General features: G+C 38.4%; 1 protein-coding gene across 3 annotated transcripts in view; it reads right to left on the minus strand.

The window, feature by feature from the left end:
* Positions 1–15,285, minus strand: part of LOC119651502 (homeobox protein homothorax) — a 440,180-nt gene that overhangs the window by 246,234 nt on the left and 178,661 nt on the right. For all 3 annotated transcript variants that reach the window (XM_038055121.1, XM_038055120.1, XM_038055123.1), the window contains exon 7: positions 6,319–6,442. In XM_038055121.1, the coding sequence (XP_037911049.1) occupies positions 6,319–6,442 (124 nt within the window). The remainder of the gene's footprint in view (positions 1–6,318; positions 6,443–15,285) is intronic.

A 15,285-nucleotide genomic window follows, 5' to 3' on the forward strand; every position in this document is an offset into this window, starting at 1 on the left:
ACTTAATTCGTATTTGGAATATAAGGTTACAGATCCATTGTAATTTATAAGCGACTGCATACCAGCTCCGTACACAGGACAGTTTAACATCAGGATCCTTAGGTATCAATCAATTACGAAAATCGATACTGAAACTGACTTATTTGAAATTAAAGCCAAGAATTATGAAGTACTTTTCATAGACTTTTATATATACTGTATATACATATTTATCAGATGTAGAAAATCAAACTTTCTCTCACATCTATCATACAATCCTTTGACAAATAATTTTCATAGTCAGTAATAAGATAGAATATATAGTATAAGAAGCGCTAGCTCTCCAAACTGTCCAGTCATCAAAATATCCTAAGTTGAATGGCAAGCATGTGGCCTGGATCGCATCTAACCTAAGATTCGCAAAGGAAAGTTGCTCAAGCTAAGATGCGAATCATATTCTCTGCAATATAACTATCATATAAAAGCATTTGCCGACATAGCCTTCGCCTTAACTAACCACTAAGGTTTCTTCAAGAAAAAAATTAAAAAAAAAAAGATTCTCAAGCACTTTGAACAAGTTAAAGTCACGACGATTGAATGGCAAAACTCCGAGGGCTCCATAAAGAAAAGACACCCAGCAGCCACGCGGCCTGCGATTGGAACTGAAGTTTTCTGAATCTTTTCATGAAATAAACGAAAAATAGATAGTATATTAAATCCATCTATGAAGAAGACTTCTCAAGAGCCTGAGTTGGCAAAATGATTATTGCAATTCTGTGACGCTGCTACGGTTCTTTTGAATCAAAATGCGCCGCGATAGAATTTAAAAGCAAGTAGAGCATCTTACAATATCTATCGTCAACTTTGATATAATTGGCATCTGATTTCATGAAGATTCGTTGCTATGGCGTTTTAGATAGCAAGCATTGAATTAAATATGAGTTAATAGTTGATTTTATTCATGACGAGAGGAAAATCGTGGCGGGGCCGGTTTAGGAATGCAAAATATTAATTCGGCCTTTATGTAAATGTGTTATACATAACTCTTTAATTGCAGTTGGCAACTGGAACATAAAAGTATAATGGTTGAATTAATTTATTTTTTGCTTTATTTAACTGAAATCCAGCGTGGCTGGGAAACCCCCCATACAATGCCTCATTACCAAAATACACAACACCAAACAGTGAAATCTCGGTGACTACTTGTTTTAACCAGAACACGAATCAATGACGGTATAATATGAAAAACCCCTTACTCTCTGACTGATTATCGTCAATGAAAAATTTATATCCACAACGATAAGCTCCTGATTCTACCCACCCAAGGCTTCATAACATAGTCGAGAGGCCACGGAGGCGATGAGACAGTGGTTTGAACGCCATTACCATTCAAAAGCGACAGCCTCAAGCTGTTTTTGTTTTGATTTTCGCCTGAAATGCAAATATATCTATTGGGACTGAATACACAAGGATCCCGGTGTTCCTGCTTTTGTCAGGACAAAGAGGATTTCCCTAAATACTCCCGGCGGGATATGTTCTCATACTTACAAGCGTCCATTCGTACGAAGCGTACCATTGCCGAATATACGAATATGGAATGCAAGACCCATGTGCCGGATGATAGGAAAGGGTACTAGTGAGAGGCACAAAGGAATATTGTATGTGCGCAACTGGGCATGTAAGACAGAAAGCCAATAAGTAAACCAGGGTGAATGATACTAAGCTAGGGAAGGACGTGGAAAAAGGTTGATGCGAACAAATAGGCCGGGGACAAACTACTCCTCGTCTCGTCGACCCATCTGACGACAACAACGAGACGGCTTTAAATTCAAAACAGATTGCATGGATTTGATGCGATTATAAAACTTCAATTGCTTGTTTAGTGGCATTTTCTGTTTATTTTCATTCCAAGCGTCTCTGTGTGACAATTACGATCCAGTTATTTTTTGGGAGACATGCATGGTCACAGGCAAAGGAAAATCCGCAAGGATACTTCAAAAGTCCTCAATGAGTCCTCGAATGAATGCGCTTAAATGGCAGATGCGTTCATGCGATTAAAGTGATGTTTAGTTTCTCCATTTAATCCGAAATAAACTTGTTGGCAATCACATAAAAATATTATATGTATCTTGTCTGTTCTTTCTGTCATTTGTTGGATTGGTTGTTTATATAATTACATTATGTGTCCCTCTTCAAGGTAAAATGTCTGTCTACAATCCAAACTGCCGCGTATTGAGAAACCACAGCCCTGAGGGCTTGTTTTTACTACGTTATCCCAGTTTTTACTACCTCATATGGGATGTTATGAAATAAATGTCCATTATTGGATAATCATAGGGTATTATGGCGAGTGACGATAGTTTTTATAGGCGTAATGTATTAATTTAGTTGACGGAATGATTGGTGTAATGGAAGAAAGCAGCTTTGTTTTCGGTCATTTGCGGTTTTTGTAGAGTCCCGAGGAGATTAACTTCGATCATTTGCTTTAGAATACCTTTTTCGGCTAGACTAGTCAATTTTCGGTATATCCACCATTATGGAAACTATTACTTCATAATGATGGTAACAACGGTGGATTTCAGTTTAAATTGATTGAAAAGGCGAAGCTGGTAAGCATTTAGGATAATGTAAAACTGTGAAATACAGTTTGCAAATGTTAATAGAATTGAATACGGTAAAATTTCTATTTAGAAATCAACCAGAATCCTCATTGGTTTTTCTGAACTTATCGTCAAGTGCTGGTCTGTTGTCAGAAAAGCTGTTTCTAACAGCCGTGGCCGGAGTTTTCTTTGAACCCTTTGATATAACCGATTACCTCATTTTCAGCGATATACAAAATAACAGTCACTCTAAATATCCTAGATAACCTTCTAGGATAAAACACTTAGGGGAGGGTAGGGTAAGATGGTGTACCGAACGTTCTATAATTTCTTTGATTATTGTGAAGTGGTTGATCTACTATCAAGCCACGAGAAGCGTCCGGGCTCAAAACCAGACGAGGGGACAGCCGCTATTATAAGTGTCACCTGAATGGTAGTTGCTACGGAAACATTCGGAATAGGGGCAGAAATAGAATCTGTCTCAACCTCAAGGGATGGTAACAGTTTTGTCAGTACGGCGCGAGGTTTATTTGCATTGCTAGTAGCTTCAGTGATATCCAGCAGATACTAAGATTGACGCCACAATAGCGACACAGCCGACGCAGATTCACTGATTGCGTCTGTTTGTGCGATATTCGACATTGTAAGTTCGGATGACGTTATAATAGTAGCAGGTTCGTTATTTAATGCTCTAGTTACTGTGGTTAGCGGTTAAGTGCGGGGAATATTGGTCACCAAGATAGGGGCAAAGTCGCTTTTCGAGAAGACCGTTGGATCTTAATGACAAATTCCGCATTGTCTTGAGTCATAGACAGCTGTATGGTAAATGTTCTTACGAATGCATTGCAGCAACCATGCCGGGATTACTCCGAAACCAGGTAGTAATTTGCCAATCATTATAATCAACGGTCTCATGAAAACAATATCAGCGGCCTGAAGACGTTGAGTAGAATGCGGCGGAAAAATAAATAAATAATAATAACCACCCGAAAAACAATTGTTCAATCATCCAACCTGAATCACTTTTAACCCCCATGTTCCAGGGGCTGTGCTGAGCATCAACTGAGGGTCCATCATTGTTCTGGCACTGGCACTGAAGTACATCTTTACTGTAATAGTTGCAATTGAAAATTTTTTTGAGCACAATAAGAGGAGTGCTCAATAACAAGTTACTTGCTATTGTTATTCGTTGCTAGTTTTCAGTCTTTACAATTATTTGTGTGGAAAGTTGATATCCCAAGTATCCCAAGCTACCTCAAGATGGTTGTCTACCGAACTGACGTACTTCTGCTTGTAGGGATTATTTGCTGGCTTCAACAGCTCCTACGATTAGTATATCAATCGTACGATATCTACATTACCAGCATACGCTACTAACTGTGGCGATTTCGCTGTTATTATACATAGTTTCCTATTCGTTTTTATAAACAGAGTGTTTCTAATAACTCATTCTAGCCCCAAGTAAAGTTTTGTGGCAAGATAACCTCCTTGCATTAGTTCTATTTTTGAGCGATATTACTCATCGGATGCTAGGGGATTCACAATTCCCAGCTTTTCACCAACTTTCATAACAATAGGTGTAACTATTTCTGAAAAAATAGTTGACAGACAGATGGACGGAACGCCAGTATCAGATGCAAGCAACAAAGCAGCAATTCGGGCCTCCGGAAACGGAACCATCGAAAAGACTATCAATGGATTCACACAAACTAAGGTAGTTGGTATCAACATATACAGTGGAATCCCGATAATTGTGCATCTATTATTCGTCTTTCCGGCAAATTCGTACAAATTTGTCCGTCCTCAGAATAATTTGGCAAAAAATGTAACAGGCTGCATATTACTCGAAGCATTCTCACGTCTGAATGAGGTCCTGGCAAACACCGGTAGAGCCAATACTTTTCGGAGACGAAATATGAGCTCAGTAATAAACCCTACATTTGTTACCGACACACTATCCATATATTCATTGATCAGTACGGTGACGGAAATTGCGGAGGCAGCAATGGAGGCCAATAAATCCTGCGCGGTAATTACTCTCGATGTGAAGAATGCTTTCAATTTTGCAAACTGGTGTAACATAATCGAGGATTTAGCTAAATAAGGCACTCCTAAATACCTGGTGCGCATCGTTATAGAGTTTCTCCGGGAGAAGTTAATGTGTTACGATTCAGATGATCGACCAAAACACATTGAACAATCTGCAGGGTTCCACAAGGATCGGTCCTCGGTTCTAGTCTCTGGTTAATAATGTGCAATGGAATTCTGAGGTTACTACTCCCCAACAAAGTGACCGTTGTCGGTTTCGCAGATGATATCGGGGCGACCATCGTGGAACAAGACATCAAGGAGATCGGGATTTTGACAAAGGAGGCAATTTGGGAAATGAGATCTCGATTAGAAGGCGCTGGTCTGGCGATTGCGGAGCATAAAACGGCGGTAGCTCCCAGCTCTTTGAAGTTTACCAACGAAAGCATTCTGAGTAACCACATTATTGGCAAAAATGCTACCGATAATAGGTGGGCCAAGGCAAGCTGTCGGCTACTTATCTCCAGAGTTGATAGCTCGATTTTGCTTTGTGCAGCTCCTAGGCTTCAGGAATGGAACACAAAGCAAATAGGGAAAAGATTGCACGTCCGTATCGATTAGGGGCATTGCAGATATCGTGCAGTTACACTTACGGAACAGTATGAGTAATAGTGGGCATGGCCCCGATCGACATCTTGGCGAACGAAGATCGACGTTTCTACAGCCCAACATACGCGATCAGCGAATCCTACACATATAGTCGACAGGTAGCACGAACTGAAGCAATACTGGAGTGTTAGCAAAGATGGGTGATTCTTTAGAAGGACGGTGGACTTACAGAATTATCCCAGCTGTCGCAAAGTGGATTAAACGAGGTTATGGAGGGGTTACCTATGACCTAATCCAGTTCCTAATCGAACTCGAAGGATATTCCGTATATCTTCATCGTTTTGGGCCTGAAAATTCTGTGTATTAACCGACATGGAGTGGGACTCAAGGGGATGTGGAACACGTTGTCTCCGCACAAAGGGCGAAGGTAATAATTGTCGCCGGAACGTAGTTGCCACCCGAAAAAATCGTGGACCACATGTTAATCTCTGAAACATCTTGGAGGGCGGTGCAAAAACTAATGAAGGTGAACCACAATTCGCTAGAGAAAGAGAAATTTCAGAGGAAGATTATAAGTGCCAATATGGGCCGCGGAACTGATCCCTCTCCGCGTTGTAATATCGAAATGGCAGTCGCGCGGAATATGTGAAGGAGTAGGAGGTGGTCTCGATGAGTTAAGTCTCACCTAAGCAAACGGCAGGAACCTTTAAACCTTTCCAACTTATAAAGTCAACGAAGCCTTCAAATTGGTGAAGTATGTGGGGCAAATTGTGGAACAAAATCAGCATTTGCTGTGTTAGGCTAAAAAAACTTATTTAACCCACATATTAGCGGGGGAAATTTCCAGTCGAATAACTTATACGATGGAAAAGAAGACATATATTATAGTTGTAAAGGATCGAGATTTTCGACAGGATTAGTCCATTACCCGATTTCTGATATTCATGGATCTTTTAAACCACATTTTATTCAATACTTGATCAGATGTTGCTTAATATCTTCAATCTCTTTGACTTCAACAGTAAATCCAAATAAACTAACTGCAATATTATATTATTTATATGTATTTGAATTATACGATGTAACAAACATAGCGACTTACCTGGATCTGATGTATCTAACACAGGTGCCTGTTGTGATAGAGGTCCCGGTGTACTACCAGCGCCCGGCGATCGTGCATCGTCATTCATAGCACCACCGTATGATAACGACGAACTAGGAGGCCGCTAAAAATAGAAAACAAACGTTGGGAAATTATTAACGGTCTTAATCCAAGAATACTCCTTAATTACTAAGGAAGTACACTATTCTCAACTACGTCATATACACAGTGTCTAAATATACCTAGTCTTGTTGAGTTTACCTACTAACTAAATTCTAATAAGTCTCGTACTAATTAAAAACCAATTTGTCCATGGACATGTGTATGAACATAGCGGCAGAAGTATATAAACTCATCGTTCGTCTATAAATAACAAGCTAATTTTAATTAGAATTCACGTATTTCACGTATGGATCAAAAATAAATTAATGTACGGACATACACTTAATTCCGTGGAAAAGTATCGTGTCGTCAAGCTGAAAATTAGGTAGCCATAAAACTACCTACTCTTACCTTCATCTTCCTGCAAAACACTTCATTCACATTATGGAGTAGTCCATGGGAAATTTTCAAGAAGTTTTTGTACAGATTTGCGGTATCTTAGTTTTGCGAAGTTTTAACCCGTTCGGACTCTCATGTAAATTTTTGGGTATGAGGCTTCGACAATTTTAAAGAAAATTGGTGTAAAGCTTTGAGCTTTCCTCAGAAGAAACTCATCCTACCTCTAAAATCTATCATAACTTAATTTAAAACTAAACCCTTAGCCGAATGTTTTTTTTGTTACTTTGCTACTCCAAACGGCTACCTAGGAACAAACAATTCAATAGTTAATTAACTATAGATGAGTAGGTAAATCGAAAATGGCTAATCCAGCATGGGAGATCCTAGTCTATGGTGAAGACGTGGTAGCATGTAATGACGAGGACATTGTAAAAATAATAATTCCATTTCTAATTTAAATAAACAGCGGCAGTGGCAGCCATCTAACGACAGCCAAACACAATCTACACTTCATCAACTAAATCATGTAATTTTGCGTTATAATTATGCAGACAACGTTCGATTGAAATTTTTCGTCGTTGTCGCTGCACTTTCTGTATTTTTTTAAATTATTATTATTCTTGTTCCACTCCTAGACATCATATACTTCACTATTCAGGTTCACTTGCTATGTATATTGCTGAAATTAAAATAACATTCCACTACATTCATTTTTCCCGCGCAATGATGAAATTATTTTTAGAATATTATGTTTAATCTTTTCTGTAGTTTGTGATATTCTCGTGAATGTATATTTTGTATTTAATGTCTATAGTCATATGATTTGCAAAGTTGTAGCTCCGGCAGCAGACATTTAGAATATCAATCAGGAGTTGGGACGGGGCATGTAGGTACGAATGGCCAAGCAAATGGGCAAGGGAACTTATGAACTGAACTCGTAGAGAATAATCGAAAGTAAATGTCCCGTCTAATTGCTCGTGAAATATTTTAAATAATGCAAATTGCATTCGAAGATACTTGAATGTCTATGGGAAAACTCAGAAAATGGGAGACAATTTGGATTTTGAGTTTGTTATTAATTTGTATACTAGAATACGGTGGTGACGAGAACTTGGCATGTGAATCTGAAAGGCCGGAGGAAGTGGATGCAAGGAATGCAACAACAGCTGGCGAGTAATGGTTAAAATTTATGTAGACAAGAGTGTTTATTTTCATGTGCTCATTTCTCTGAAACCTCGACTCATTCTTCCGCATTTAAAAGACGCGACACCGGACTTATCTCCACATAAAATTATAATTCTTCCAAAATATGATACACAACCCTGAACACTTCACCTCCATTCATATCAGAATTCAGAAAAAAAAAACTTGCATAAACGTAACTATATATTTCAGTGATCTAAAAGTCACTACATCACCCCGTTTTATGGAACAGAACATTTCCCCAAAATGGTTCATCTACGCTAATGACAATAATTTGAAAAGTATCCCACAAATGAGTCAATCAGTGCCTTCCACACGACCTCATTGCAATAATCTGGCATCGATACTCCAACTTCTGAGGTACAATTGATTCATATGACATTGCAAATTTTCTGCGAAAAATGTTGCCCTTATATAATATAAATATAAAATGGACTTTCGAATCTACTATACGTGCAGACGGCGGAGGATCTAAGTAATAATTTGAAACATTTTATAAGGATCCTATATGCGGTAATTAAATTGGCAATACACGAAGGTAACTTAACAAAACCCAGCATTATGATTTACATTTTAGGATTATTCGTATAAAAACTATGCAAATACTCCTCCAGACAGGTTGACAGACGGTCAGACTTTGTCGCGATTAGAATAAAGTTACTGTATTAACTAAAAAAATCCCTTAGAAAATTGACAAAAGTCGGAACGAAAAAACGTCATATGCATATATAACGATATCTCTTTAATGATATTCCCATCAGTTTTAATCTGTTGTGCAAACTCAAATAAAAGATAGATTGTCTTGAATTAAATTTCAATAATGTTCGCATTCAATCATTGAAAATGCATTACCCGGCCATACACTTGATTCAATGCAACGCACAATGCAAAATCTCAAATTTATTTACATAAGCAAAACACAGGCAGACGACCGATGATCGTCTTATTTTCATTTTGCGTGTCATGAATTTTATTATTTTTTAATGAATTTGTAGCGACATTTTGATATTTTATTGACTGGCATTTCTTTTTTATACTTTTCATGTATATATTCTCAAGTTCGTCTGTGCGACTATGAATGCAACGTATAAAATGTATGGATTTAGATTTGAGATGTTAGACAAGACAGTCAGCTAGTGAGACCAAAGGCTTATTGTTTTGTATTTACCACTTGTTATTCACCTTCCAGTGGTTGTTGCTGCACTTTAGAGATCATTCACGTTATATGTGCATTAATATAACTACTATGTTCTTAATTTTTGCAGAATTAAATGAATGATCTAATTTGTCCCTTGAGTCGTATCAACAAACTTTTCTCCTGTTCCAATTATCGAAAACGCTGACTTGGATTTTCTCTCTCTATTCTTCCTTCGTTCTCCTTCAGAGTCTTTGTTTAGATGTCCTTTTTCTCTTCTCAATTGACATTATATCTCCATGATTTCCTTTGTTCTATTATAAATGCCTAGCAACGCCTCTTCCAACTCGAATCTACAATTTTAAAATTTACTTTCTTTTTGTCGCTCGGTTTAAAGATTTAATTTTTAAGAAATTGACAGGTTTCAGATTAAAGTATTTATTAACTCTTTAGTTCATGTTCTGCTGTGCATTGTTAGCTCTGTGAACAATTAGATGGGCGATAGGTAATTATGATCGACAGTTGCAGTAGGACTTTAGCCACAATTGGTTGATTGCTGCTATCGACGATTTGCATTAGGAGGATCCGGAAGAGAATATTCAACGATCAAGATATGAAATTTTGCTTTTCAAGCAAATCACTATGAAACTAACACTCAATACAAATTATTTATCTAAGAAACTTAATGACTTCTTGTTGTTGTTTTACTTGCTTATTGACCATTTGCGATGTTCTCTTAAAATTCAATACATGGAATCTGTTTCGACGCAGAAAATAAGAGTCGAACTATATCTCACTCCTATTTCTACTCAATGATACGCAAGACTCACAAAACAATATTGTCAGTCTGCCGGCCCAACTTTCAGATATGAATTCATGATCGAAAAAAGAGCCCAAAAATACGGGATTGAATTGGCTAAAATGAAATGAAGCCGCATCTATAACGAAACAGAGAGCAAATTATTCTGAAATTGCTGAAATTACTGCCATGTGGAGAGGATTTCAAAACCAAGCTTTTGTTCCATGCATGGAAGGCGCAATGCCTAAAATATCAAAGAAGGAATTCTCCTCAAAGAGGAAAGGTGCATCATTATCATTATCAGACTTGAGGATGTTGAGCAGACACTTGATAACCTCAAAAATAGACGAGGATTGCAGAACTAGTTTGAAATCTGTTTCGGAACTCAAAGCGATGAATATATTGTACCTAGTGATTGTGTGAAATGACGAATGCCTTAGCAGAAAAGGATTCATTTTGACATGCCTGGATTGAAACTCGCAATTGTAGCCTCAATAGCACGAGCACATCCTGCCATTAAAAACTGCTCCCATAAGAAAAATAACTAAGCCTACATGCTGCTGAGAGTATCGGCAGATGATTCGTCTCCATCTTGTAACGAAGTATGTAAAATCAAATGTTACCCAAAATCACTTACAGGCTAATGCTGTGAACGCCTCCGCCCGTATGGTACTTCTCAAAGAACGCCTAATGTTTTGTCACCATTAGCATGGTGGTGCAAGTTCAGATGTAACATACCTGATTAACATTGATTTGGCTCTGAACCTAAACGCAAGACCTAGCGCCAACTGCATGCCCTAACTACTTTCAGAAGGAATCATAATGATTACGTAACAGAATATTGATAATGGTTTTGAGTGGAGACCCAATTATAAATATAAACGGTCTTCAAAATATCGAAACTACAAATAACGGCCAACGAAATTTCATAACGAGAAACATCCCGAGGTCACTGAGTCAAACTCGAAAAGGAGTGTCAATGAATACGAAACTCAAACGCTGCTGAATGTGAATTCGTCACGGGATGAATCAATCCAGAAATTTACGAAGCAAATTTTGAAATTGGTCGTGCTTTTGGAGAACACAAAAAGACGTTTCATTCGTCAATTGATAGGGGATGCAAATGAGATCTTTAGAGATCCAACAATTCGAAAAATAACTTCTCGCACATTTCTCCGGAATTGAATACCTCCGAGGTGAAAAGGAAGCACACTTCGAATAACCACTTCACTCTGAAATGTAAGCAGGAAGTGACATAGAAGACTAGAACGGAGAATACCATTAGGCAAATAAACGTCAGAACCCAGAAATAGTCAAGACACGAATGAAGAAGAAAAGCAAAAAACCGAGGCGCGATACTATTCTGAAATAAAGGAACTCAGGGCAAAATGCTTGCATGCCCGAAGAACCGTTCGGCGATTAACAGGAAGAGTAGACTTTCAAGAATAGCTCATGGTGTTTAAACAAATTAGGCAAATCCGAGTGATGATGTCTAAACTAAAGGAGAAGAAGACACTGCAGGTACTCTGTTTAACAATGCTGAAATCAATAGTAAAGACAATGTTCTTCCAAAGAGCAACTAATTCTGAGATCGTGCTAGGTCCAAGATTCTTCAGAGGACTCGATGTTAAGGCATTGATTGCCTGCTCTCTGGCTTGGATCACTGTCCCTGGTAACTAATCTAATACGATCAAAATTAATTATATTATTACCTATGTGTATCAGTGCGGATTATGATTTTTTTAAGCGGCATTATGAGGTAGATTAATTCCTTGAATGAGACTTCCTGATCTTTCGAAAAAGTCGAAAAAAGCAGCTAGAAGTCCTTTCAAAATCGGAGTCTTATTATAGGGGATCATAAAGCCACTCTAAATTCAAATGAGCAAATAAAATGTATTTAAAAAACGCTCAATTGTTATGCGACATATTAGAATACATTGCAGCATGTACTCGTGGGCAAGAAGTGCTAGTCTTGTGATGAATAATAACTCTCTCGCCGTATAACGCAAAGATTCCCATATCCCAGAGACTCCATATAAGGTACATAAGAGGACCACTTCACATGAAGTTTTGATTTGTCTTAAGCGGTAACGTTTTACAACAACGAGTACCTTTAACGAGTTTACAACTGTGAGGAGAATGGTAATCAATAGGCAATCTAAAGTAGCTAGAATACGCAGATATGAAACACACTTAAAATATTTATGGAAAAATCCAGGCACGTCATTGATTGGTCGTGGGTTTCCTGAGAACATACAGACTCATTCCGAATGGCAAAATATTTTTTTGCTTTCGTTCGTGGTTAACTTGAGTTGAATACCGAGAGGAAACAAAGAAACCAAATTAAGACCTGAAATTTCTCTTTAATTGTCATGTAAATTAACAAAATCGGCCTCTCCTCTATCATTACCCATTTTGCCAATGTCAGAAAAAACATTTCCTCAATTCACTCTAAATCCCGAGATGCAATGTATTTTTCCTTTCCATATCGGTTCCAATTAAGCGTGCACGTGCTGTCCATCAATATATAGCATTTCAAAAAGATAGTAATTATCACATACTGCAAACTCAGTGCTTTTAATTGCTGATTTTAATTATAGGCTCGAGTTTTCCTCTATTGAATCCAAGATGTTGAGAGGGCCTATGTGTATGTCAACGCAATCAAATACGTATGTGCCAGTACAATATATTCGAGACATGGTTGCCTTGTCTATTGACTTCACTTGGGGGCTGCAGAAGTCTTCTTTCAGTTAGACCACTTTTCCAACGCTATTATTAAGTGTAGCGCATTCATTCGTGTGCCCATTGAGGCGTCTAAGGTCGAATTTATTGTAGAATTATAGACACTTTCAGTAAACGACGCAGTATGGTCATGAGCGGGAGTTTAAGTCGTTTCTGAAAAAATGAAAATCATGCTCCTCAGTGAACAAAAAATCATTCTGTGCATACGGTCTGATAGACTGGAGTGAATATGATGTAAAAAAAACTCCTAAGAACCTTGGACACTGCGTCTAGGTTAAAATGTTCGTCGCAATGGTTAACACTCATGTGACGGCTTTCGAATATGATCCATAACAACCTGGTTTGAATGCTTTGACTGCAGTTGTCAGCTATGTGAGCTCGCCAAATACTTTAACAAGGATCATGTTCGTTAAATTAACTACAAACATTTTCCACGACGTTGTGAAAGTCTCAAGCACAGCAAATTGGGCGAAGGTTTTTAAATATTTGAATGGCAAATCAGTTCTTAAATGGTTAAACTCTTAATACTGCTACTATCTACCAACTTCTCCCTAGCTTGCCCCGATTACAGAAAACTTTGCTATCGTTTGAATGCATCAAAAGATAACTTATTTTCTATACATTTTCTGGCAATAGCTATAACAGCAGCACTAACTAACAATTCAGGAAAAAGTGACTCGACGAAAGAACACGAGGACGCCTATGAAATTCCCAACTTTGAATAGGACCATGACTTGCCACTTTATTTTCTTCTCACAAAAAAAAATCGTTATTATTACAATTACAGTAACTATATGTATGCGTATAAGTGACTAGAACGTCGTTATACGTACTGTACATTTTTTATCGAAATAGATGAATCTACTTCGATATTAGATATAAGCAAGTGGAAAAAATTTCGATTTTTAAGACCTTTTCTTTGACGTTCGTAGTTTTTCTTCTCTGAATGATATCGAAAATTCTAAAGGAATGTGTTATTCACCCCTACGCTAAGTGGCATTTTGAAATGGTTGGGTTGGCTTTTCTATGGTATACAAGAAGTCGTCTTGACGAATTTTTTGCATGAAATTCCAAGGGCTTGGTATGTCCTTAAATTCTGAAACTTGAGAAAGAAAAAACAATTTAGGGCAGTTGGATGAGCAAGGCGTTCGAGGTATTGCAGCTTCCCACCCTCTGAAGTAAAAATTACAAGTCATCTTACAGCATGTAATTCTAATCTTCTTTTTCTTCAGCCTTTGTCCCGTTCACAAGCGGGGTCGGCTCGTCGTGATCGGTTTCGCCATTTGGCTCTATCGGATGCCTGATCTGGGTGCAATCTCGAGGCTTTCAAATCCCCATCCAGCGTATCAAGCCACCGTTGCTTAGGTCTGCCTTTTTGGTCGTTTACCATCGACTTCGATGTTCAGACCAATCTTTGCAAGTGAATTCTCGTTTGCACGAATTGCGTGACCATACCATCGAAGACGCCTCTCTCGCAACTTTTCCACGATCGGTGCAACCCCATAACGATCGCGGATATCCTCATTTCGGATGTGATCTAAACGTGTGACGCCACTAGTCCAACGTAGCATCTTCGTCTCCATTACCGCAAGACGCCGTTCATTGTCTTTTATGGTCGGCCAACACTCAGAACCATAGAGAGCGACTGGACGGACGACATTGTGGTAAATTTTAGATTTGAGACGTTCGTTCATACGTCGATCACAAAGGACACCAGTTGTGGAACGCCACTTCATCCAGGTTGCGTTAATGCGTGAAGCAATTTCATAACGCAGCTCTCCATTGGCTGATAGCGTTGACCCGAGGTATTTAAATCGCTCAGTTCTGGGCAGATCACTGCCGCTGACAGTGATTGTGCCTGTTTCATGGGGATCGGTCGTCAAAAATTCAGTTTTGTTTAAATTCAATCTGAGACCGTGTTGCATGAGGCGATCATTCCATTTTTGAACAAGTTGCTCGAGATCATTTTTGCTATCAGATGCTAGGAAAACATCATCTGCGTAAAGCAGAGTGTAGGGCGCTGGACGTTGGATATCCCGTGTGACGGTGTCCATAACAAGGACACAGAGGAGTGGTGAGAGGGTACTTCGTTGATGAACTCCAACAGAGACACGAAGCGGTTTTGATACACCCGCCATACTTCGAACTTTACTTTTCGGATCGTGGTAGAGCAATTGAACCCAGCGCACGAGTTCTTCTGGCACGAAGTGTTGTCGTAAAGCATACCAGATGAGTTCGTGTGGTACACGATCAAACGCTTTCTCTAGATCCAGAAAGGCAATGTAAAGAGGGCGATGCTTCTCACGGTGTTTCTCCATGAGTAACCGCGCAGCGTGTAATTCTAATCATGATATATTTTCAAAGCAAGCAGTAACCACTGGGTTGTTAGGTTTTGAAAACATGAGAGGCAACGATTGATCTAAAAAAACTACCAAATAACATTCTATTTTTCAAAAATAAATGAGAGAAAAGTTAATGTAGATTGAATCGTTTTGAAATTAGTCAAATGAACTAATTATGTTTAAAGTATGTTATGCAAAGATTTTTATATCTTATTGTTTAGGATAATGACGGATCCTAAGTCCAC

Source organism: Hermetia illucens, chromosome 3 (genome assembly GCF_905115235.1).
Source record: "Hermetia illucens chromosome 3, iHerIll2.2.curated.20191125, whole genome shotgun sequence".
In the NCBI taxonomy this organism is placed as follows: Eukaryota; Metazoa; Arthropoda; class Insecta; order Diptera; family Stratiomyidae; genus Hermetia; species Hermetia illucens.